At 44.0% G+C, this 27,044-nt stretch overlaps 1 protein-coding gene across 1 annotated transcript in view; it reads right to left on the bottom strand.

Moving 5' to 3' along the window:
• Positions 1 to 27,044, bottom strand: part of LOC146770883 (rho guanine nucleotide exchange factor 11-like) — a 304,352-nt gene that overhangs the window by 172,024 nt on the left and 105,284 nt on the right. Inside the window, exons 8-9 of the mRNA XM_085640387.1 lie at positions 19,391 to 19,516; positions 5,352 to 5,469 (exon numbers count right to left, since the gene is read on the bottom strand). Coding sequence (XP_085496513.1) covers positions 5,352 to 5,469; positions 19,391 to 19,516 — 244 coding nt within the window. The remainder of the gene's footprint in view (positions 1 to 5,351; positions 5,470 to 19,390; positions 19,517 to 27,044) is intronic.

The following is a 27,044-nucleotide window of genomic DNA, read 5'->3' as shown; positions in this document are numbered from 1 at the left end:
TTCCATGAGGGAGTAATTGAACAGCTTCAGGGAAATAGTAACTACAAATGAGGTCAAATGAGGAGCACAAAATGAATTGAAACTAATGAAGCTCAAGTGTTTGCTTCATTTGAGAATGATAAGTAACTTATTGGACCGAACATTGATAACGTTCACTGCAATTATTAACAAATTCTAAAGATTTAAATCAGTAAGGGCTAGTGAGGTTAGACTAAGAGGGTCCAATCTTGTTACGCATGCAATGGACAAGGAAGGATTTTAAAAGCGATCTAGCAGAGCACACTGTGACTTCTGTTCACCAAAAGACTCTATTTTCGAAACTGAACCCTGAAAAAGTAAATAATATAAAGAGTTTAAATGGGATCTAAATATTATTAATACTCTAAGAATTACAAGAAGGTGTAGCCACAACTATTGAGCTCCTGTAGAAGAAAATGAGCACATGGCCTAGGATCCATATAAATGTACTGAATTCAGTATCTGGGCCTGATCATGTGACAATGATGAATGTTGAAGATGTGCTGAGGTACATGTTACAGGGTCATCGTCTAACGTGAATAGTGATCTGAGGTACTTGCCTTTGGGTAAATATAAAAGCGTTAAACAAATGATTGCATTTTCTTGTTTAGAGGTTTTATGTTTGGATGGATATTTCAATTTTAATCACTGCCGTTTGTACAATATGTTTTAAAGTGTAATCCGAATTTGGATTCCAGTGGTGATACATCTCTTACTGAAAATGCTCAAAAATCCACCTGTGTTTCAGGCAGTGGTTATGTCATGTTTGTTTTTGTTATGCACAATTTGTAATGAAGTTTACAAAACAATACATCCATTTTGGACTTCCTCAATGTAGGCAGCACTTATGACAGCATTATCCTGGAGGCCTGGTAAAGGGAAGGTGGCCGTGGAAGAGAGAATGGCTGCATCTGTGGTTATGTTGACCGATTAAGTATTAAACCAATGTTTGATTTGTTGGTGGAAAAAATACTGGGAAAGCAGCTCCACCAATAGGTACAGAAATAGCAGAAATTCGAATCGCAAAGGCAGGTCAAAGTCTCAGCAGCGTCAAGGATTCTAGCTGCAGCTGAAACAAGGGCTTTTGTAGAACTTGTAAATGAGGTAGGCAATTAACTGCTTTCCAGAAAAAGGGGTTGAATGAAGAATCCAGAATATGTTCTCACCTATCATTAAGAAAGACTGTAGTGCCTGCCTAAGGTTTATCCACAGAATTCTCCACTGTATGAATTAGGGAAAGATTGGAAGGGTCCTTACCCTTTATGAGCACAAGTTCATGACTGAATAAACTAAATATGTGTATTTGCAGGCAAAGCAATCTTACCAATGTGCAGAAGATCTCGTTTCTTGTCATACCCTTCCCCTTTTCATACACTATAGAGGGCCTGACTTGGTCAGCCCTCCTTATTGTCTACAGCGGCCTCACCGATGCACAGAAAGCCTAGTTTCTTGCATTACTCAATCTATTTTGGAGGGAAAGCCACTGTAACCTGAGGGCAACTGTTGATCTACTTTCTGCCTTAACCCTTTGCTAATCACTACAGCAGCAGTTTGAGTTTTGTAAAAGATTGAAGACAGTATCAAAATTGCGGAAGTATTTGAACCAGTTTACAACAACCAAAATGCAAAGGGAAATATTCTCACACAATTGTCAGTTTAACAACCATCTCAGAAGATCGCATCATAGCCAGAGCTAGCTCAGTTTCAAAGATCTTAGAAGAGAAATTCACCCAGTGCATCTCCTCTTCTAATAAATCTGGTCCAATAGGAAAGTCGGGTTAGATCAGCTTGATGCAAGAGGAGGTCACAGCACTCTTCAAAAGGACCTCAATTGCCAATTCAATACAAAAGAAAACGGAGACCAGTTTCCGATCTTCCAGAAGCAATCAAAACATTGACAACTGTAGTCCTTCATGAACTACAATATCATGTTGACCCAACAAGCTGATTAGATGCCAATGCGTTGGGCATTAAAATGATCCACAGCACAGAAGAAACATTGAACGATGTGAGGGAGAGTTACTACAGATTTAAGACTCAGGAAATATACCAGTTCTATTTTTTAGAAATAGGCAAGTTGTCTTTGGTAAGTGGATCATATACTAGTTTAAAAAAACAGAAAGAAATGAGTGGGAGAGGAGGAGCCAAGATGGCGACCGAGACGGCAGCGTAGATTCCCGGCTCCGTGAACCTCCGCATCCCGCACGGATATCCTGTACTAGATCCTCAGTTTGCGCCATGGGATCGTGTCTGTGAAGGAGAGTAGCAACCGATCGTGTGACTCCGGGGTTTCTGGCTACTGTACCGCCTGAGAAATCTGCGGATGAACTTTGCGGCCCGTGCAGCCCCGGAGCCGGGACCTCGAGTGGACGCCTTGGCCGGGTGGCAGTTTAACAACAACGGCCTGTGGTGACTGGGTGGAGTCGGTCCACCGGAGCGGTGCTGCCCCCGGCCTGCATCTCGCCACGGCCGCTCCCGTTGCTAAAGCGTAGTGGATCGAGGGCATGCCCGGGGGTGCAGTTCTCAGACTCTTCGGTGTTTGCCCCTGCCTTTGACGGTGAGCTGCCCGGACACCGCCCCTAGCTCGCCCTGATCCTTGCAGACTGCTCCCGGATTTTCGCGGCTGCTGGTCCTTGGTGGAGACGACTGCTGCCCGAGTCCACGCAACGGCTGAATTTGTACCTGCCCCCGGACCCCTGTCTCCAGCGACGTGGATCCCGAGGTGCTTGTCCCTGGGTCCCGGCCCCCATACGAGTCGGGCCTCCCCCGGCGGCCATCTTGTTGTGATGCAGCCTACTATCCTGTCCACCAGGTCGCAGCAGGATTGGGAGTGTGTGACTTTTGGGAGTGTGGCAGAGCGACCGCGGGGAGCAGTGCTGGGGTACGGCGACCTCCTTGAGGCCCTTGGTGCCCTTCATTTCTCCTTGGCTCGTGGCATCGAGGTCTTGGGGAGTAAGATCGACGGTGTGGCATCAGCGTTGGGACAATGGCGGCATGCGGGTCCACAGTTACACAAGGACTTCCTACACTGCACACAGGAGGATAATGTCGCGGCCATCCCCGCGATTAGTGCGCAGCCGGACACTCCGGACAGTATGCTACCGTATGATCGGCTGACTGAGGGTTTGATCTGTTCCGGAGGTAGTGGTTCCGAGTGGAAGGTGGTGGCCTCGTCCCGTGCACGACCTCCGGTGACCCAGGGACTTTACCAGCAATGTCTGTCTACTTTGGATGATTCAGCCTTCCCGGACCTTGTGTGCAGTTCAGATCCTGTGGCAGCACTGGGAAAGACGTCCCTCCGAGATGCGGACTGTTTTGGCGTTCTGAGACCTTCACCCCACCTGTGTGCGTCGCTTCCCGGTTGTTTTGGGACATCCCTTCACCTTGGAATATCGGACATGGTGCTGGGTCGAGGGGTAGGCATGGGCGGCATCGCCAGGAGTGGTCAGGGTTTAGGCTGATCCCTCGGGGTGGTCATCTGGTAGACGGGCGGACTTATGGTTGTGTACTCCCAGGATATAGCTACTAGCATATTCGGTGCGCAATGCTCCCCATTCCCCCTTTTGTTATGGTCGATTTGGTGCTACTTATTGTTTGCTGTTGGGATACCTTACTGTGCGGGAGGGAGAAGCCGGGGGTACGTTCTGAAGGCCCTCCTCCAGTTTATTATATTTTCTCCACCCCCCCGCCTGGTGGGGTTCTTTCTTATTCCTTTTTCCCTGTTTCTTCTACATTTCGGGTCTAGTTCCAGGGCGACAGGCACACTGCTGGGGGGAGGGGCCATACTCATTTGCAGAGGTGCAGGGTGGGGGGTTGGGGGGGGGACTCTTTTCTTTCTCAGTCTTCCTCTCCTTTTCCATGGCCTCCTTTTTCTTCTCCGTTTCTTCTTGTTTCTTTCTTTCTGGGACCAGCGTGGTACGCCTCTTTTGCTGTGAACCGTTGCCTCTCCGTGTGTGCCACAGTTTCCGGGGGTTCTCTGGGCGTTAGGTATGGGGGCCTGCAGGCGCAACTGTTTTTGATATTCTTCCCCATCATTTCCTGTGTTTGCGCCATGGATTCAATAGATTGCTGGTTATTGCTAACGTCTATCATGCGGCCTGCCCTTTATCGCTGTTGGGAAATTGTTTGGCACCTGATCCTACTGTTTTGTTTCATTATAAAATGAAAAACCCCTTTTCTCCTGGTGTCCTACCTGCGCGGCTCCCGGGCCGAACTATCTTAGTATGAAGATTTTGCTTCCGAGGTGCCGCATGTGCTTATATTTGACCTTATTGCTCTGATTGCTTAGCGGCCGGCCCTGGGGGGTTGTAGGCCCATACTTGTCAATGATCGAAATGTCAATAAAGGTTTTTCAAAAAAAAAAAAAAAAAAAAAGAAATGAGTGGGGCTATAAGACACAAACATAAACTTGCTGTAATCATTACTATAAGAATCCACGCAATATATCAAGCCATGTCACAATTTGCCATAAAAAAGAATACCATTTGATTTACTGTAAGCCTCTGTGCTCTTCCTGATCCCGCAATATGTCACTACTAGCTGGGGTGACCAGAACACCCCAATATGCTCCCAAAATACAGACCCGGGCAAAACCTAGGATCTAGCACTCCTATTCAATTAGCGGACAAATAATCTGACAGAAGTGGAGTACAGGGTGCCATTCAAAGGAGGCATAGATTTGCAACCCAAATTGAAAGGAAATGGGCTGAATAAAACCTTAAACGCAAGTGAGTTCTTAGATTATTTTATTAATAACTTCCCCATGAAGAAAATCATTATTGCGAGTCACACCTTCAAGCAATGGTTAGGGATGCATGAACAATACGTCAATGAAATAACAAAAAAAGTGTTGTGGAGGCTGTAATGTTTATTCAAAACTGAAACGTTGGGAGCTCGATTGACAACAATGGAGTAGCTCTGGGCTTATTATGGCTGGTATAAGCCTTCTGCTCAAACATCGCAATATTTGTCTTTATGTTTCTCTCTTTTTAATTTAGAACATTCTATCCATAGTGGGTAGAATGTTCTAATGGCCTTAAAGCCCTTCTGTCTTCAGCTATACCGGTTGGTAAAGGCACTCCCCCACCGATACAGGCTATAACTTGGGATCAGAGCCTTTAACAACTGGTATAGCCCTCAGCTGTGGGCTATAAGGCTTTACTCTCCTTTTCTCCTGTACAAAGGGAGGGCAATAAACATACCTTTTGCATAGCAACAGTAATAGTGATTCTGTATCACTCATCCAATCTATAGCTTTTAAAATAGGCCGCATTCCGAAAGGAATTCTGTGATTGGTACTTAGATATCCAGAGTAAATACTTTGGTAACCATACCATCTGTGTGCTTGATTATGTTATCCAGCAGACGGGGATAGCTTGTCAGGTGCTTCATCTCTGAGCCAATTAAGTCTTTGAGCTGAAGTCGTTCACAGTCAGGGCTGCTTTCTGCTTCCTGTAGTAAAGAAACAACACTTATTGAGACAATACATATAAAATGACGACAATACACGCTTAAATCAGTTATACTACACATCATACAAAGTATTACCCTCAAGACCCCAAAGGACATTTCTCTCTTCAAGTGATGGGCAAGATAAGGAAACTAAGACTTGCAAAAAGGACTAATGGATCGAAAGTTCTTGTTATCGTTAAGCAATGAAACTGAGAGGCGGAGTAGATATAGGCACAGCTGGGCCGGGAGTTCAGGGTCAGCGCCTGTGCCATGGAGGCTCCTGGATCACCTCGTCGTAACAGGAGACTGAGGCCAGAGACACGGTGTGGAGCCTGCCGGTAGCCTCGTGAAGTGGAGCGGACACCAAGAACTACAGTGGAGGTAATCTGGACCGGACTGGCGGTGCCCCCTCGCTGCCCTGAATCACCTGGTGAGGTCTATGGAAAATAATTTAGTGGGGCAGTGCGGCACAAAACTGAGAGGTGGAGGAGAGTTCGGCACGGCTGGGCCGGGAGTTCAGGATCAGCACCTGGTACGCCGCAGCTCCCGGATCACCTCATCAGAACAGGAGACTGAGGCCAGAGTCTTGGTGTGGAGCCTGCTGGTAGCCTCGTGAAGCGGAGCGGACACCAAGAACTACACCCCCATGTAACATCATTGATCGATCCATTCAGATTGGAGGAGGTCACCGGAGCAATCCAAACGAGTAAAAATGGCAAAGCGCCAGGACCAGATGCCATCCCAGTAGATTTATTTAAAAGTAACATCACTCTGTGGGATCCTTTATTGACTATAGTACTGAAGGCAATATGCATGACAGGTCTTTTAACATCATGGGGAGAGTCAACTATAGTCCCAATTTATAAAAAGGGAGATTGATTAAACCCCGCCTGTTATAGGCCTATCTCGCTCAGTGATTCCCTAGCAAAGATAGAGCGAAGGATAATACTGGAGAGGTTACAGGACTGGGCGGAAACCCATCAGAAATTGTCTGATTTTCAATATGGGTTCCGCCCAGGGCTTGGCACAATCGAACAATGCCTCAATTTGAACATAATAATTGGAAAGTACGTGAGGATGAGGAAGGGGATGCTGTATTTAGCATTCGTCGAACTCTCCTCAGCATTTGATTGTGTGATACACAACAAATTGTGGCTAAAGTTAAAAGACCTGCGAGTAGAGATCCCAATTATTACCTTTTTGCGAGACCTCTGTACGGGATGTAGAGCCAGGGTGAGATATGGTCCTGGAGGAGAATGCACTGAAACATTTGGCATGGAAAGAGTTGTGTGACAGGGATGCGTATTGGTTCCCCTTATTTTTTCATTGTATATTAATAGTGTGGGGGAGGACCTAGCGACACATGTTAAAGACCTTCCACAAATAGGCGTGCGCCCTGTCCCGGCCCTCCTCTACACCGACGATGCAGTCCTCATGGCCCGTACCCCTTTGGCCCTGCAGCAGCTGCTTACTAGATTAGTTGACTATATGAGTGCACTGAGCCTCCAGGTGAACCAGTCAAAAACATATGTAATGAAGTGTGGGAACAAATTCACAAAATGTAGGGAAATAACGATATCTACTACGAAGATTGAGTTCACTGACACTTTCTTATACCTGGGGGTTTTATTTGATAAGGCTAACTCTTGGAAACAGGAAGCAGACAATAGACAGAAAATGTTTGTCAAGGCTTGCTGGGCCCTTAGATCTTTTGCGATGCGGTTAGGATCTAACCCACCCGCGATGATGCTGAAGATCTGCAAAGCAAAGTGTCTCAGCATAGCCTTGTATGGGGCGGGTATATGGGGACACAAGAAGTGTCAAGGTGTTCAGGTGGCAGAAAATGATTTCTTAAAATATTTGCTGGCAGCCCCAAAAAGCACTTCAGTATATGCAACTTGATGGCCCTTATGTTACAGATATGATCAAGGTAGAACCCATCCTACTGTGGCACAAAATTTGGACATCAGACCATACGGATTTTAATCGGGCAGTAATTAGTGATTGCTTAAAATCAGCCCGGTATTCAAGTATAGAATGGTTAACGTATGTTCAAAGGTTTTTACGAGATATGGGAAAGCCCGAGTATTTTGAAAAAACTGAATTATTGGGCATGATCAGTAGGAAGGCTTTGAAATTGGCAGCTATGGGCCATTTGGATTCGTTAAAATTGATTAATGAAATCTGTAAATCTAGGGTTTTAAAAAATCAATTGATTTTAACTACTTTCACTATTCAACCGTATTTGAAATATGTTTTAAATGCTCGACATAGGTTTAAACTTACACGTTTTAGATTAGACATACATCGTAGGCTAATAACTTATCCTAATATGAATGACTGGTAACAAAAACTGATAAATTGTCCTTGTGACGATAAAATGCCTCAAGATACTATGCATGTGGTGTTATTCTGTAAGTATTACTCCGCGCATAGGAAAAAATATGTTATCCTACTCATTAGACATATGTCTCACGTACAATGCCGCCTTGCATACCTCTTCTTGCAAACACTACAAACATTAGAGGTTTGCTGTAGATGTCATCATTTCTATGGGCTATTTTTTATGCAAGGAAGAAAACCACCATAGTTTCTCCAACCTAGTGAGCATTAAGGAGGATATGAATATCGGCAGAAGTAAACATATAAAGGATAACTAAAAATTTTCAGTTATGTAATTATGGATTATGTGCCTAAACTTTTAACTATATGAATTCAAAGAAAGTTTTAAGTAACCACTTATTTATTTTTTTTAAATGGAACTGGAAATGTGTATAATATTTTATCTTGTATTGTACTATGTTTCTTATTTATATATCTTTGTAACTGCTTTTATGGATGTTCTTTTATGACTCAGAATAAAGATATATATATATATATCTATATATACACACACCAAGAACTACAGCGGAGGTAAGCAGGATTGGACTGGCGGTGCCTCCCCCCTGGCGTGCCTCGGTGGTAGGATACAAGCCGACCTCACAGTCCGCACATGCAAATTGAGGCCAGGGCTCGGCCTAGCAGAAGCGGCCGCCTCAAAGGATACTAACTGACCACGCTGACATACGGGCGGTGGTGTGACCTTGGACACTGCCGTAAGGATAGGCATCCGGTGTGGACATGGGGAGCTATGCATTCGAACCACGGCAGGCCGCAAACAGTTGAAAATAGCACAGCGTGGTCGGCGTCTGTAGATGTGGTGAATACATGCTGAGTGGTATGGCGTGGTGAACCCATGCTGGGTGGTATGTGATGACTGGAGAAGGCCTCGACACACGCTGCAGAAAACCCCTATTCTACATAATACATGGCTAAACCCCATTCCAAAGGGGAAAATAATGTGGTAAACGAGGACACCCATGGTAATGTGCTGTGGTACAGCAAACATTGGTGCTTGAGACAGGAGCGTCAGAGGCCTGCAGTTTCCAGCTAAACTATCTGACTGTGTCTAAATATGGGGACAAGAGAGTTGAAATGCATCAATAGTGTGACTAAGGACTAGTGCAATTCCGGAACAGTGCAGTGAGTTCTCCCACATCTCGCATTCCCACCTGGGCGATATTGGCGTCATATGCGATCACCAGCTGACACCACAGGCATCACGACTCCTGGCCGGGTGGGGTGTGTGCAACGCTGCCACAGTCGCATAGGATTACCTTCTTTTAGGTCCCACTGCACGGGCAGCTGCCTATGTTAGGAAGCTAACGATCATGAGTGCTCACAGTAGGGGAGGCAGACCAGCAGCAGGCAAGACAAGAGGCTCTGAGAAACAACCCTCGGATACTGGTTTGGAGGGGGGGCAGCCCACCGGGATGGCAGAAGGGAACACCCTAGAAGCAACACTCCTGGCAGTTGTCACGCATCGCAGAAACAGAAAAGAGGATATCTAAGGTCAAAGACAAGATTCAGCTCGAAAAGCCTGAACATGAAGCACGTCTTGGCAGTTATTCAAGCAAAAAACGAGGACTTGGAAGCTCTCTCTTGCTACAATAATTTACACATAATTGGGGTCCCAGGATCTAGAAATGCTGTCAAAATAGAAACTTATATTGAGAGTATGCTGGTGACAATATTTGGTGCCAAGAACTGATAGAACGAGCACACCGTGCATTCATGACGCAGCCTTTTGCCTGGGACTTACCTGCATTCCATCATAGTGAAGCTTTTGAATTCATGTGATAGGGATGCTGCCCTCTGGCTGGCCCGAGAAAAGGACCAAGTCCAATACCAAAGAAACAAATTCACTTTCTATCCTGATTTCTCTTTGGCTAGAAGGGAGTTTCTACCAATCAAGCACTAGCTACAAGAAGCAGACATTTCCAATTCCATGTTGGACCCGGCATGCCTACATTATGTGGAACACTGAGGTGAGCAGAAAATCTTCACGATGCCTAAAGCGGCCAAGGAATACCTGAAGACACTCTCACCTGGTAAACATGCCCAGGGCACAACAAATGCAGAAGACAAAGAAATTTGATGGGCTACACTAAGCATTAGGCCTCACCAGGAGCTACTTATAGACACTCAGCGACTGCCTGCAGCCGCAGTGGCAGCTATTACCGGCATGGTGTCGTGACAACGTTAAAGCTGCCGACATCCAAGCTGATTTAAGATGCATATCTATGATCCTGTGAACCCGGCTACCTCCGTACACCTGAATGGGGACTGGGAACCTGATGAATACCAGTGAGGGAGCACCCCAGATGAGTCTAACACATGGTGCTACAATTTATTTGTTATTGAGTGTAATGCTAAACTGTGAAACTATACATGTTCATTGTTTTTTTGGGGATGTCTTTGGCCAGTTGGAGTAGCTGAAGTGGGAGGGGAAGAATGTTGGGATGTTCGAATCTTGTATACCCACACAAAACATACATTGTTCTCCATGATACGCAGAGAGTACAGCATAGAAGCCCATGTACCATTCCCATTTCAGGGAAATGTGTCAAGAATTCCTGTCATGCGAGGGGAGGAAAACGGTAACCAGCGAAAACGGACTACATCTCCCAGGATGCTTAGCGGTTGAGAGGTTATGTAAACAGGAGAGCTGTTACATAACTCAAGGAAAACACGCCCTTATGTAAACAGGAGAGCTGTTACATAACTCAAGGAAAACACGCCCTTATGTAAACAGGAGAGCTGTTACATAACTCAAGGAAAAAACGCCCTTATGTAAACAGGAGAGCTGTTACATAACTCAAGGAAAACACGCCCTTATGTAAACAGGAGAGCTGTTACATAACTCAAGGAAAACACGCCCTATAAAGGGAGGAACCGGGAGGTACAACGCTGTCGGATATTGTGTTTACACCGACGTACCTGCTTAGTGAAGGGCAGTGTTCCGGAGTGGTGCTCCAGTAAGGCAAGAACGGAGGTAGGTCGAGTCGTTACTCCCTGGGCCGTGTCTTGCCCCATCGTCACCTGTGAAGGACCCGGAAGCTCTACCGGATAACCATTGAGCTTAGCTTTTTGACTCGGCTGAGTCAAAGCGCAGTGGCGCTTTTGCTGGTTGGAGTCGTAACTCCCAGCCCGACCAGAGATACAGGGACTGCCAGCTGTAACGCACACCAGGAGGTGTTTGCCGCGTTACAGACTCGGAAGTCCACGGGATCGATCGAGCGGCTGCTCTCGGTTCAGTCTTCTTTGCTTGTGATTGGGGTATCGGTGACGCATCACCAGGAGGTGACTCCGCGTCCCGGTGCAGTCTGAGGAAGAGGTTGAGCGGCTTCTCCCTTCAGGTAGAGACCCCGACTGGGTGTTTCCCTGACTCCTCGATTCTCCCCAACACTCTTCGTGCCCCTCACAGCCTACCGATTGGCATTGTCGGCCATTTCATTTCTGCCCTCTGTTGGCATACGCCGGGATCGGCGTATATGCAGAGGACGGTTAGGACCATCCGTGCTGTGGGCTGGTAACGTACTTAGCCTGGAGGATTCCAGTGACTATAACCTTTGTTTATTCCTTGTATTATTTTTGCCTTCATTAAAATAACTAAACCTTCACAAGTGGTTGCGTTCTCATTATCGTGTCTGTTAAACGATCCTGAGACGTTCAGGGCGTTACAAAATGACTACATGGCGGTGAGCAGGAGATAGCATAAATGTCATTATATAGAATGTACTTGGCTCAATAATCCCCGTAAGGTTAGGCTAGTGCTCCGGTTTCTAGATAGGCATAATATACACTTGGCTATATTGCAGGTAACACATTTGGATAGGCGATCAGACAGCACTAGAGTAGGGGTGGGCGGAATTTGCGGAATTAACCTTCGCAAATTATCGCGAGAATGTTTAAAATTATCGCAAACAAGCAGAAATATCGCGAAGATGCGGAAGTTTTTTTCCGGCATGTTCGCGAGATTTTCTGCATGGTTGCGGGTCGCCAACTTACCCATGTGGTTGCTTGCGGGCGCGGCCATCTTGTTTTGAGTTGTTCTCGCGGTGCATGATCGCGAGAAGAAAGACGTGATCGCGCGACGCATGACGTCACTGCGGGCGCGAACTGTCGCGAGACAGCGCAAATGGCTAAAAACAATACAACATCTCATGGAGAACGCGACCGGATCAAGAAAACTTGTCGGCGAACGCAGGGATTCAGGTAAGGCGATCGCGCGCGCGCAAGAATGTATCATTTTACAGCGCGAGCAAGAAACAAATTATCGCCAAGCTGCGGAAACCGGAATTTTTGACATTTTCGCGCTCTCCGCGGAACGCAAAAATGTCAAATTATCGCAATTTCCGCGAACGGAACGAAATTTTTGCCCAGGCCTACACTAGAGGTGTCCGTTGGATATCATGCCAGCTAGCCTCCTCTTATTCTACATACTCAAAGGGGGGGTACTACTTTTGGTCAAGAACATGGTACCCTTCACGCTCATTATGCGGATGACCAGGGCCGGCTATTAATTGCACATAGGACGATAACTGTCACTGCTGTCACACAAGTTACCATCTACGGATACTAGTTAACACCTGGAGACTGATATTTTCCACTACGCCGACCCATATCCTCTGGGCAGGGGATCTCAATGCATACCTCAACACATACCTAACCCTGCAGAAGATCGCTCGGCAAACACCGGCTGGCATGGGAAGCAGGCAGCTATGGTGATCCAGAGTGGGATGGAAAAATATGTGCTGGTCAATGCCTGGTGACTAAGACACCCTACACAGAAGGAGGGCACATTTGTGTCCTCTGTACATGGCATATGGTCAAGATTGGACTATTGGCTTATATCTACTAAGGTCTGCAGTGGGGAGAAGATCCATGCTACTTACCTAACACTTTATCAGACCATTTGCCAGTCCTTATGCGACTGGCGCATGTAACTCCCACACCGCTCACTTGGCCTTTTCTCCCAGCAGCACTCCTAGCTGCGGCATTCATAGAGGAGGTGTGGAGGAGGTGTGGAAAGCGATCGTAGAGTACTTTGCATTAAATATCGGCTCAGTATCAAGCTGGGGCTCTCTGTGGGAAGCCTTTAAAGTAACAATACATAGGACATGTATAGGCACTCAAGTGGGGGTACTGAAAACAATTCGTAAACAGCTAAAAAACACTAAAGATGAGCTTAATTCCCTGGGGAGAGAATATGAATGCCAGCCAAAAGAGGCCAGATTGGCTTCTATTAGGGAACACATGACCAAAATTGAGACCCTTGCAGAACAAGAGGCGCGATTCATTTCTAAGCATCACCTCTCACGTACGTACGTTGAAGGTGGGAGGCCTAGGCAAAGCCTTGAGCAAAACCTAAAGGCACAGAAAGGCAGAGACTCCATTGTCTACTTGGTGAATGATGATGGGATCGCACTCAACTCCAGCTCAGATATACTGAAGGAGTTCAAGAGATTTTATGCAAGTCTATATGAGCCACGCAGCTAGGCATCACTGATTGAGCTTGGCCATTATTTAGAGAGGGTGACACTGGCATGGCTTTCGCCAGGGCAGAGAGAATACTTAGCTCAGCCAGTGACTGTGGAAGACGTCGGAGAAGCCATACGTGCCCTCCCGAATGGGAAGGCCCCAGCTATAGATGGAATTACGTGGGGGTTCTAATAAGGAGCATGCCGACGTGCCAGCTCTGCAGCTACATGCAGTGTATGAGGAAGCCTACCTTAGCCACACTCTACCGCCATCTCTGAGAGAAGTACTGATAGTGACGTTGCTAAACCAGACAAGGCTCTGGAGCGGTACAAATCTTATAGGCCACTATCTCTCATTAAAATAGATGCCAACATTTTAGCCAAGGTGATTGGAGTGTGCCTACAGCCCCTGATATCGCAGTTAGTGCTGCCAGATCAATCTGGCTTTTTACCGGCTCGGTCAACTACACACAACCTAAGCACTATCTTTGCACTATTACATCAAGTGGAACTCACCTTGGAGGCGGCGGTTCTATTAGATGCGGCCAAAGCCGTTGATTCTATTGCGTGGATATAGATGTTTGTGGTATTAGGCAGCATAGGGATACCAGAGGCGTTCTTAAGATGGATATGCCTTTTATATGAGTGCCCAGCAGCACAGGTGCGTGTCGATGGTCACACATCACATGCTTTGAGTGTCGGTAGGAGGACGTCACAGTATTGCCTCCTGTTACTGCTACTATTCGTGCTTACCATGGAGCTGCTTGCCTGCATTATTCAGCAGAAACATGCCCTTACTTCCCTTAGATTTCATCTAAAACCCTTGACTATTTCACTATATACAGAAGATACGGTGCTGTATATTAGTGAACTGTTGGCATATCTGGCCCTGGTAAATAGAGAGTATATAAAATGGGAGTATTACTCTGGTTTGTGTATCAACTGGACGAAATCCATAGTCCTCCCGCGAACACCTATTACACAACGCTGCGACATTGGGTTCCTGCTGGAGTGGGAGAAAGGCCCTGTCAAATATTTATGGGTATGGGTGCACAGACACCCTAACATTGTGAAATGTGAGAATAGCGGGAAGGAAATGTCCAGATTGGAAGATTCTGTTGCGCGCTGGACGACCCACCCGCTCTCCCTGGCGGTTAGACTAGCAGTCATAAAAATGGTGGTACTGCCACAGTTTCTAAACCTATTTAATAACATTCCAATAGTGCTGTCCAACTCCTTCTTTAAGCAGTTGCACTCCCTGTTGGTCACACTGGTATGGGCGGGCAAGAAGCCGAGGATCAGCTGGGAGGTCCTCACCCTCCCAAACGTGGACGGAGGATTCTGTGCCCCAGATTTTAAGCTATATCATTAATGCGCGCAGGCACATTTCGCACACTTCTGGTACACGGCATGATTTCACACCTCATGTAGCGATCAACATGATGCTGCTCCGATCCCACTCAGGGCCATCCTACCACAGAAGTGTAATGGGATGTCCCAAAATGAGATAAACATGTTACACACTACATTGATGGCTTGGTACACTTTGGCTAGACGAGCTGGGAAGAATTAGTTGGATGCCCCTGCAGTGCCCCTACTACACCATACAGACATAACGGTGACACAGGAGGATGGATCGCTCCAGATGCTACGGGAGGCAGGACTACACACTATGGCGATTTGTACACAAATAGTAACTTCCTAACACTACCCAATGAGACAGTTCTGTGGGCAAACACCACATTATTTGTCTTCCTATATTACCGACTTTGAGCAGCTATACACGTACACAATTCACACTTTCCTAGAGAACCACTAACGCTCATGACACTACAGGTACTGCTCACCAGCGCGACGTGCTAACACCTTATTACTAAACTAAATGCTGCAGCACAGAAGGATGGGACACTGGGAGGTGGGAAAGTATTGGCAAAATGGAATGCGGTGTTACCACAGCCCATGGGGGAAGAGTATTGGAGGTTTTGTTGTGGGAAATTAAGCACACTTACTTCAAATTGTAATTTGAGGGTAATTCAGTTGACGTTCTTGTACCAAATGTATTGTACCCCGATGCAGTAATATAAGTATGTGATAAAGGGCGACTTGAACTGTGTACGCTGCGAGCCAAAGAGGCAGACTTTATACATCTGCGTTGTCATATCCACAAGTGAGGCAATACTGGGTTCACGTCACAGACACACTATCTGATAGGATTGGGGCGAGGGTGGAGTGCGAGCCAGCGATCTGCCTACTGGGACTGCTGAGAGACTTACGGTCACTAAATCGGAATATCTTGTCAGTAAGCTTATTACTAGCAAAATGTAGAGTGGCATTGCTTCAGAAGAGTACATCTAGCCCTACAAAAGTGTCTTGGATGCCTGACAAGCACAATATAAGACACAACTGGAACTGTATGCTGAGGAGCAGCCAATGAAGTCAAGGCCAAAGGACTATTGGGGGGCCACTGATGGCTTATTTGCAATCCAACATTGGGAATGGTGGGTAGGGCAACAAACGAGAAACAAGCATGTATCGATACTACAGATCTGTGTCATATTTGAAATTGTCAATTGCATTAAGCAAGTTCATGATGGAGCACTTGCGACCTCACTATCTACAAAACGGGGTGTGAAAGAAGGACCATATTAGACTTGTAAATGACAATGTGTTGGGTACAACATGTAGTATGACATTTGTTGATTTTATATGTTATGCTTACTTTGATGAAAATGATAATATATAGATAGATATATTTTAAACAGTTGACAAGACTGACATTGCTCTTGAGACGACAAAACGAAACCCATTCTGGATTCATGCCATCAACATTTGCGGTTGAGGTGGTGGGAACAAGTTGAACGTATTGGAATTTTGCTATTTAATTTAAGACACTCACGGAAGGAGTGGTGAGGCCAGTTTTGCCTCTTTATGGCGTTTACGTATTTTACCTAAAATATCAATTCACTTTGTAGTTCAAACCACAATTCTTTATTTCATTAATCCTGTCCTGATATTTAAAACCAATGCCCTTAGACATCTAAGGAAACTGTGCAACAGAAAACATACCGAAGTTTGGAGAATTTGCGTGAACATGTTTATTTTAATGTTCCCAAGCTGAAGGAAAGTAATACTGTCTGCATGTTCATTTACATTAAGAATTAGATGTAATGATTAAGAAAATTGTGCGGATGTAAGGTTGAAAAAAATCAATACACTTGAGTCTTTACCGTGATACCAGCTCCCAGGAAAACATGGACAGAGACTGCACGGATACCCTAGTTTAATGGTTCTTAACCGGAGATCCAGAGACGAGTGGGGATCTGTGCAGCCTAATCATGCAGCCCGTGACTGCTTAGAAAATTAAAAATTATTAACATTAATACAGTGTGTATAAATAAAGATGCAAAATGTGAAACTGAACATTTTCAAATGTTCAGTAAAAGTGAAGGAATTTGAAATTAGAGGTTAAAAATTAGGTAGTTGTCCACAGTGTGATTCACAGGAGCAGTGCAAATGCATCAAAAAGAACATAGTATGGAAGATGGGTGATCTCAGTTAAATTTAGAAAAGTCCAACTATACTATTAAAATGATTTATTTTATTTTTTTATATTCATTTAATAAAATAGTATAGAATTTGTGTATTGGTTCAATGAATGCTGCTGAATTTTTGTGTATTGTTTTGACGTTCAAACCTTCAAAATTGTTTATGCCAGGGTTAAAGGCTTCCACTACTGACTCAGTGGGGGTCCCCAGGTCCAGTAACTGTTAAGTGGGGGCTCACAAAAGTCAAAAGGTTAAGAGCACTGCCCTAGATCAATAACCACATCCAGAAGCTTCATTCTTTAGCTACTGAGGCAACCAGTAGCTCTAGTTCTGAATCTTTTTGTTTGATGTTTGGGGCACTTCGTGCTTACGCCTTCATACATTTTTTCTACAAAAGGGATCCAAGCCAAATTTTCTTTGCCACATTTCAAAAGATATCCAGGGTATGTAGGATCCCCCGTAGCTAAACTAAGAAAATAACCAAAAGAAAGATTGTTTATTTCTTTAAATGGGAAAAACTGGGAGAACAGTGCTGTGTAAGAAAGCGTATCAGTTTTCTTATAAAAATGGCATCAAAAGGTTTGCTCTGCTAAGATTGCTATCTTTCCAGCTTTCAGGTTTGAAAAAAATCATTTTAAACACAGTTTTTGTATTTTACTAAGAAGCAGTCAATTTTTCCTATTTTCCTTTTGTTGTTTCTACCTACTTGATGTGCTTGATGGAAATAGTTTGAAACCCATGTGTGAACACATAAAACTACATTTCTGAAAAATAGACACAATTTGGAATTCAGCAGGAGGTAATTTACCCAGATTGCTCAAGCTTTTCCTAAAATAACTTATTGATGAAATAAAAAAATTAAAAAAAAGTAAAGGGAAGTAACAGAAATGGGTGACCTTTCATCTTCAATTTTTACCCCCAAGGCCGAGTTACAAAAGTAATATAACTTTCAGTTCACAAGAATATACAGTATTTGTTGGTTGTCCTAAAAAACAAGCAATTCCCCGGTCTGATGTGTCAGCTGCAGTTTCTAAAGAGTTTTCATTGTGTACGAACTATGCTTTAATTAACATGCTAAAATCTAATGAATGAAAAATGGGTATGTAATAAACCTAGACATTTTTTTTAAAATATGCACAAGCTACTTAGTTTAGCATTAGTGGTAATTTGTACAACTTTGAATTTGAGGTTACCTTTACTATCAAGTGATTAAGACGGCATTACGCAAAATGTATTCTTTCTTGCTCGCTAGCTTACATTTAGCAGCCAAAAATTGGAGATTAATTCAGGTGATAATAATTAAAGCTCTCCTATTTTCTGATAAAATCAATACCACACGTGTGGGTGGGTCGATTTCCAGTGACAGGAAAGACCCCAAAAACCAATGTGGAAATATACAATTTTTGCCAAGAAATGCATCCGGCTACCCAGGCAAACCTACTAAACCCAGACCTTTCTGGAATCTAGACACCAAGGGAAGACCAGGGTGGTGTGACTTGAGTGGATCTTCTTACTCTTTCCTCCCAGGAATTCCCAGCAAACAAAAACTTTGGATAAAATGACACATTTTCCTCGCTTTTCTTTGAGGGAAATTTCCATAATTTGCGAGGAGGTACAACATTTCTAACACCGAGGGCTCCCCCACTTCTTATATAAAAATGTTAGCCCACATGTGTACTCTCGACCACTGTGCTCCAACATTCCCTAGGGGTACAATTATTATCTAATTATGTATGCACTATTGACTGCACAGTGTCTCTGTTTGTTCAATCAAGTTTATTTGCTTAAACCTCCACCTATCGTCCCACACGTTCCACAGACACCCTCCAACTTCCAAGTATGTGTGTCGTACATACACTGCCAGAGAGGAGGAGGGCTTACATGTGACTCTCTCAAATATATTACCGCTGGAGAACTGCAATTGTAGCACAGAACTTTGTTCCAGTATTGTATCATTCATTGATTCTCCTGCTCATCAGTTACAGTAGCAAGCAGTGCACTGTAAACAAAAGAACACTGAAATGTCTCACTTACTGTCAGCTACAGAAACAAAGTGCTGCTTAATGGATAGAAAATGAACCTAGTAGAAGTTTGAACAAAGTTATAGAAGCTGAAACTTGGACAAATTGCAGCAGCAGCCACAAAATGCTCTAAAAAGAGCAAATATCACTTCAAGAACTCCTGTCATAAAACTTGCAGAAAAGATTTTGGAAATAGTCTCCTGGGACAGTTCTGAAGCATTTTCAGTTCATTGGCAGAATTGTGGCACCCAAAATGAAGATAGGCAGGTATGTTAAAAGTATCACAATTGCGTGGATCTAATGCTGAAAAAGTATGCATCAAAAAGAAAACTTTACATTTATTTTGGACCTCAAATGCTAAAGTAAACAAAAGGCCTCCAGGATATAATCACTTCTTATTTTACACAAAGACCTTACAAACCCTGAACAAACGTCATTGATTTAAACAGATATTCTGTTGGGCAGGATAGGGACTATAAGCAGAAAGACATACCTGCATGAATAGGTTGAATTGGGGCTCCTTCTGTTGTTTGGTTTTGATCATCTCCAGGGCATCAGACTGAAAACAGCAAAACCTTGCAGCTTCCTGCTTTATCCTCTCTCCAGCAGACCCATCAAACTAGATATATGAAAAAAAGCCATCAACCAGAAATTCAGCAAATGCTCAAAGCTTTCATTTTTGTTGTTTTTAGTCATCATATACGTCAGTAGGCGTGAGGTACAGTTTTAGAACCACCAGGTGGAATTAAAACATCTGAGGGTTTTAACATCCTTCGTTTAGTCTCCTTCAAACAACTTTTTGATGGTTTGCGGGAGCCACTGCCCAACTCCTCTTATGTTGAAGTTTGTCTATCATCATTTAATTAACCAAAACTTGTTGAGGAATAAAAAAAAAGGTGTTCCCACATTTTTATCCTCTATTTAGGACAATTTACACATTTAATCCTGCCAATGTGTTTTGCCGATTCAACCCAATCTGTGCAAGTAGGTGAAGTGTTAGATATCCATTTATTACAGATTTACCTGCATGCTATAATTATTAGCATAAAAAGTAACTGAGATTGTAGCTTCCCTTATCTTTGATCAGACCCTCCATCTTCTAAAATCCCGAAAATAACAAATGGGAGGCTTACCTCTATATCTTTTCTCAATATTTCTGTTAACGCCTTATCCACTTCATGCCAGAAGATTTGAATACCTGGACTCTGCCATAGAAGATGGATATGATCTGCATTCTACAAGGCACATTTTGGGCAGCATCTCTTCTTCTGACCTCCCAGCTTTGAGAGTTGTTTTGGAGACCAATAGACCATGTACATGGTGAACAAATGGTTTCTCCTTAGGGTTGTAGATCTCACCATTGATCATAATGTAGACATAGATAGTAGCCATAGGTGTAGAATCTCTGATGACGGCAGGTCCGCTTTCCATTTCTCCTCTGGCAAAGTAGGAGGGCCATCTTTACCTCATACCAGGATCCAGCACCAATTGTATACTTCCTTTCTATGTATCCGAACGCTCCGTAGTTCCTCCTCCATTCTGTTCTAATCCATATATTAAGTTGTCCTCGGATCAGCTGGCTAGTTGATGGTATTTAAACCTAGAGAGCCTGTTGTTGGTACTTTTGGATAAATAGTGCCAAGAGCTCAAGGAGCCCTCTTCCAACAGCTTGCCCCATATTTCTATTCCTGCAATCTGCATCGGGGTAGCTAGGACATCTTGTAAGCATGGAGGGGAGATTTCCAAATCAGAGCCATATTGCTGCAGTTAGGGACTCCCAAGATTCTTGGTGACTTCATATAGAAATGGCTAACTAACTCTATCAAAAGCCTTAGCGGCATCAACCGTTATGATGGTCAGTGGAGCGTTTGGTACCATGGCCACATCTATTGTGCTCACCAAATCATGGGTGAGCTTGTAGAGCTGTCTCTGTTTCATGAAGCCCTTTTGGATTTATGGACAATATTTCCTATTACTTTGTCCAATCTCTTAGCTAGTATTTGTGTGTGTATCTTTTAATCGTTATTAAGCAAAGATATTGGTCTATACAATTCACATTAAAAAAAATCTTCATAAATTTTTTTTTTCTTAGGCTTTAATATGAGCCCCACGCTTTTTAATGTCTGCATGCGCCCCCTGGCCGGGGTGGTCAAGCCCTTTGGGGTCAGAATCATCACCTATGCTGATGACACCCAGTTGATTGTTTCCCTCAATCCTTCGGACAACAATAAGACCAGCCTGGCAAATTGCCTGGAAAAAGTGTCAGTGTGGATGGATGGCTCCTTTCTAAAACTGAATGCTGCTAAAACGGAACTGATGTTTCTGGGCAAGTCCACCAACCCCGGAGACCAGCATATTCTGGCCAAATTGTCTTGGTACTATGCCACCCCCTAAAGATCATATTAAAAGTCTTGGGGTATGGCTGGACCACAACCTGAACTTTAGGGAGCAGGCGCGCAGGGTAGCAGGGACCTGTTATGGCATTCTCAAAATGATTAGAAAGATTCTACCCGTTCTGCCCTTCAGCGCTAGGAAACTGCTTGTACAAGCCTTGATCATCTCGCGGCTCGATTATGCCAATGTGATCTAGCTAGGCGCCCCCGGTTCTACCATCAATAAGCTTCAAACGGTCCAAAATTGTGCAGCACAACTGCTTATGCAGGCTCATAATCGTGAATCTGCTAAACCTCACATCATCTCTCTGTATTGGCCTCCAGTGGCCGAGAGAATCCAATTCAAGGCTTTGTGTATTGCCCATAAGTCTCTCTCGGATAGCGCTCCACCGATTCTCCGTGCCATCATCCCCCGGTATCTTCCAAAAAGATCACTGCGCTCTCTGAAGAAACATCTTGCAACTGTTGCCAGAGTTAACCGGGTGCGGAGCGGTGACCTGCGTTTTTCCGCCATTGCGGGGAAATGTTGGAATCAACTACCAGACCTCATTCGGCTTGAGCCCAACCACCTACTGTTCCGCAAACATCTGAAGACTCTGCTGTTTCCTTGAATCTGCTGGCTTGTTTCGATTTAGGCTCTGTCTCTAGCGCTGGGAGGCCTTTGGTAGCCCTGTGCTTTACAAGTGTCATTCATTCATTCATTCATTCAATATTATCGTTATTTTCACATTATATATATATAAAACACTCTCTCCCCCCAACATTGTGGAATTAAATTTATTAAGCTGGTCAAAACCGGAGTGAGTTCCTCTTTTAAGGCCTTATATAGCTCATTTGGTTTTCCATCAGGGCCTGGCACCTTTCCCTTTTTGAACCCTCTAAGAATGTTATCTACTTCTAGTGTAGTAATTTCTTGATTAAGATGGAGCTGTTTGTTCTGATCTGACCTAGGAAGAGTGTCTTCCTTCAAACAACTCTCTATTTCTTGTTTTAGTGCTGTTGAATCGTTGGTATGTAAATTTCGGAAAAAACTCGCAAACATCCTCCCAATGTCAGAGACCTCGGAACATCTTTCTCTGGTGCCGTTAATTTCTACTTTGTCAATCATATTTCTAGTGCTTTTTTACCTTGTCTTTCAAGCCAGAAGTTTCCCACAACCTTTCCCGTATTCATAATATGCTTACTTGCAGGCATTCAACCTACTCTACACCACTCAATCCAGATATTCTGCCAATAAACCCTTAGCCTATTTAAAGTTATCTTGTGGGTTTACTTTTACACGGGGTCCTCACAATTTGCCAGCTGTTTATCAATTACTCCTATTCTCAGCTTTTACTCTCTAACCTTATTGTTACTTTCTTTCCTTCTATGTGCAGCATTACTAGTCAGTTTCCCTCGAATAAAGACTTTATAAGCTTCCCATATAACATGCAAGGGGTTTTCCTTTATATCTAACTACAGTAGCTCTTTTCAGAGCATTTATAATCTCCTGCTGTCCTAATAAAGCTCTATCCAAGGTCCATTTAGACGGAATTGAGGACCTCGAGAGAAAGAGTTCCAGTCTAACCGCAGCATGATCTGAGAGATGCTCTGGTTGATGGATGATCTTTCTTACCTTATTCCCTAACTTCATATCTACAATAAAAGTCTATTCTGGAGGCATGGCCATATTTCTTGGACCTAGCCATATGCAAATCAGTCTTGACACTGTGCACCAATGGGAAAAGTCCAGCCCGAACTGCCAGGCCAGGTCCTCCCTGGACTGGAAACAAGCATCCTAGGACCGGTTTCGGGCTTTCAGCCAGGATACCTTGACTCCAGTGGCATGGAGAGCACAGGACCCACGTCTGGGCATACATGTCCCACTTGGGGTGACAAATGCAAAAAGAACAAATAAAATAGAAGCGCCACCCCTTTCACATTACAAGATTGAGTGGCGCAAGCAAATTGTTTAATGCATTTATGTCTCTTTAAAATTTCCCCCCATTCTTCTTGACATAAGTATGTTTCCTGGGGGGTATTTTAATGTCACTATCAGAAAGCTTCAGAAATCCCAAAATATTCCTTCGTCTAGTTGGTACCCTCATAACATTTATGTTCCAGGTTAATACCCTTATGTTGTGAACCTTCCTTACTTCCTTTATCATGTCCATGATAATTCCAGCCTAACCGTTTCCCAATCCATCTCAGAATCCCTGTCAAAAATGAGGACTACAATTATTTTTTAGTTTTTTCCCCACAGGCTCACCACCCTGTTTTTAGTAAAACCAGTATCTGCCCTAACTATGTGTCACCCCCCCAGCTTGCCCCTCCCCTACCCCACTGGGGTACGCTCCCAGTATCCAAAAAGGATAGTACTTTATACCACTTGAACTTCTACTCTCCTCTTTATTTTCTATTTATTTTGCTGCATTTATATCTGGTTTATTAGAACATCAACCTCCGAATTCTCTTTTACATTGTGCATCTTGTTGTTCTACATAAGTCTTAATGTCATTGGGAATTTTCACCTACATATTTGCACCCAGCGACTTCAGTTCCTGAATGTGTTTCCCTAACTCCCATTGCTGATTTTGAGGAACTTTTGCTATAGCCGGTCTTATGGAGAAGGACCAATCATTTTTTAAAGCTTTTGCTTTCAAGGCTTCTGTTGGGATTAGCTTTTTTATTGCATAAGTACGGAAGTTTATTAATATTTTCCTGTATTTCTCTCTGTTTGGACTTCTTTTAAATTGATCCCGATGCACCCTTTGTATGTCCTGCTCAAGGTCTAGGGAGCTGGTTTACCAAACACACTCTTTGATCAGGTCTATGACGAACCCCTTCAAGTTTTCACCTTCTGCTCCCTCCAGGACATTGAGAAACCTTAAATTGTTTCTCCTAGAGTTATTTTCCAAAGATTCCAGTTTCTCTTTGATCTCGTTTTCCCTCGCTTTCAAGACTTGAATCGCCTTATAATTGCTCTTAACTTCCTTCCTTAATACTCCAAGCAAGGCTTCCATAGTGGATAATCTTTCCGGGATGTCTACCATTTTAGTATCAAGCTTTTCACAGGCTTTCTGTATTTTAGCCTGTTTGCTCTCTAGAAATTGCAAGTTTGGCTTTAATCTCTTTCGAAACTGTCAGTAGTAAGGAGCCCATATCTACTTAATCTATGTTTTTCGGTGTTCCCATCTTCTCTTCGCGAGGGGTCAATTGAAATTTCCTCTATGTAAATATTCCCCTGTGGGATCCTGAGAGAGAACCTGAAATCGATTTAAGAGAGGGAGACCGGGCCCATCTACTGGCATAGGCTGAGTGGATTGGGTCCATATTTTGCATAATTGCAAGGCAGATCAATGTAATTAGATAGACATGAGTTTCAATTAGGGGTGGGCGGAATTTGCGGAATTAACCTTCGCAAATTATCGCGAGAATGTTTAAAATTATCGCAAACAAGCAGAAATATCGCGAAGATGCGGAAGTTTTTTTCCGGCATGTTCGCGAGATTTTCTGCATGGTTGCGGGTCGCCAACTTACCCATGTGGTTGCTTGCGGGCGCGGCCATCTTGTTTTGAGTTGTTCTCGCGGTGCATGATCGCGAGAAGAAAGACGTGATCGCGCGACGCATGACGTCACTGCGGGCGCGAACTGTCGCGAGACAGCGCAAATGGCTAAAAACAATACAACATCTCATGGAGAACGCGACCGGATCAAGAAAACTTGTCGGCGAACGCAGGGATTCAGGTAAGGCGATCGCGCGCGCGCCAGAATGTATCATTTTACAGCGCGAGCAAGAAACAAATTATCGCCAAGCTGCGGAAACCGGAATTTTTGACATTTTCGCGCTCTCCGCGGAACGCAAAAATGTCAAATTATCGCAATTTCCGCGAACGGAACGAAATCTTTGCCCAGGCCTAGTTTCAATACCTTTCTTAAAGTAAGATCCTAAAGATGGTGTGATTTTGATTTTCCCTCCTGGTGGGCCTGCTGTATCTCTAATAACTCTATTATCTTTCTGTTTCCCTGCCTCGAACAGAACCTATTCTGGAATAGACACAGGGAGAGATTTTGTTGAAGTGGCTTTGGGGGGGGGGGGGGATAAATAATCACCCTGCTCTGCTGCTGATAATCAAACCCTCTCCCTTTACTATGCAACAAACCTGGCCCTGGCCGAGCATTTCTAAATGTATATCTATTTTAACCTGCGGCACCTATGGCATACAGCTCTGTGTATTCGGTAGAGAGCTGGAGCTCTTTTGTTTTTTTACTTGCGTTCTTCCCTGAGGCAATAGAGCATTCAATGCATACTGTGAGAAGGGACTGTCAAGTTGCCCATGCAATCTCATTATTTTCTGCAGCTCTGAGATTAGTGGAATTAATTTAATACTTTCACCACATTACGGTATTATGCACAGGAGAAGCAGGAGCTCTCAGCCACCATGTTCCCTCTCCTGTACTTCTTCTTGTAATATGCTCAAAGCTTTCTGCCCATTCAAGTGTTCAAGTGTATTACATTCAATGGAAGTGTACCAAAGTATATTCTTCTAAAAAACAAATTTAACTATATGGATCAGCGGTTCATGTCAGAAAAAAAAAAAATCAAACTACATATAACAATTACGTGTGTGTATGTGTTTTTAGGTGCAATGTAAAAACTAAACATACACATTCAGCACCCTAATCCAGAATTGATACAAATACAGCAAGTGCAACATTGTGCATTTTAGATAGAAGTGTAATGTAAATGCTTGATGTTAATTAAGCTCAAGTGGAATACAAATAACTCCATACGGGCCTTGTTCAACCTGGCATCATTGGCGTGGGTTTCCCCTGTATTTTTGCCTTTGCCACCTGTGTTTTTGCTGTGTGGTGGGATTCGTTTTGCTGGTCTATATGCTTTGTGAACTTTGCAATTGCTGTTCAGTGTCAAAGTGCAAGTGCCCTGCTTAGTCAATTATTGTAATGGATTGGTGATTCCATGATTGGCATATTTGATTTACTAGTCAGTCCTTAGTACAGTGCACTGTGTGTGCCCGGGGCCTGTAAATCAAATGCTGTTAGTGGGCCTGCAGCACTGATTGTTCCACCCACATAAGCAGCCTATAAATGTAACTCAGGCCTGCCATTGCAGAGCCTATGGGCAGCCTGGTACGGCCATGTCGACTTGGCAAGTGCACCCACTTGCCAGGCCCTAACCTTCCCTTTTCTTACATGTTAGTCACCCCTAAGGTAGGCCCAAGGTATCCCTGTGGGCAGGGTGCAGTGTATGTAAAAGGTAGGACATGCCCTGGTGTGTGTGGCATGTCCTGATAGTGAAATACTACCAATTTCATTTTTTACTATTGCAAGACTACCTGTTCCCAAATGATAGAATGGGGAGTTTGCTCATAACAGCTTATAAACATAATTACCCCTGGGAACAAAGTAGGATAATAAGTTTAGTATGCCTGAAATCAGAATGTTAAAATACATCTTTTAGTGAGGGTGAATTTTACATTCTGTGTTTGAAAATACCACTTTTAGAAAGTAGGTATTTTCTTGCTTAGCCATCCAGTGTGCCTCTGCTAGAATGTGTATTGACTGTCTGGCTTTGGAGTAGCTGGGGATGTGCAGTAGCTCCAGAGTGTCTGGATGAGTCAGGGCTGGGCTGAATAGACCTGGGCTACATTTAGAGTAGGTGGAGGAGATTTCCTTTTACCTTAATGGGCCTGGTCTGCCTTCCACAATTCTGCCAGGAAGCTGCACCAGAGAGGACAGACCTGGTTTTGACTG

Source organism: Triturus cristatus, unplaced genomic scaffold (assembly GCF_964204655.1).
Source record: "Triturus cristatus unplaced genomic scaffold, aTriCri1.1 SCAFFOLD_326, whole genome shotgun sequence".
NCBI classification, from domain to species: Eukaryota; Metazoa; Chordata; class Amphibia; order Caudata; family Salamandridae; genus Triturus; species Triturus cristatus.
Note: the sequence above shows the minus strand (reverse complement) of the source record. Positions and strands in the feature narration are given on the sequence as shown.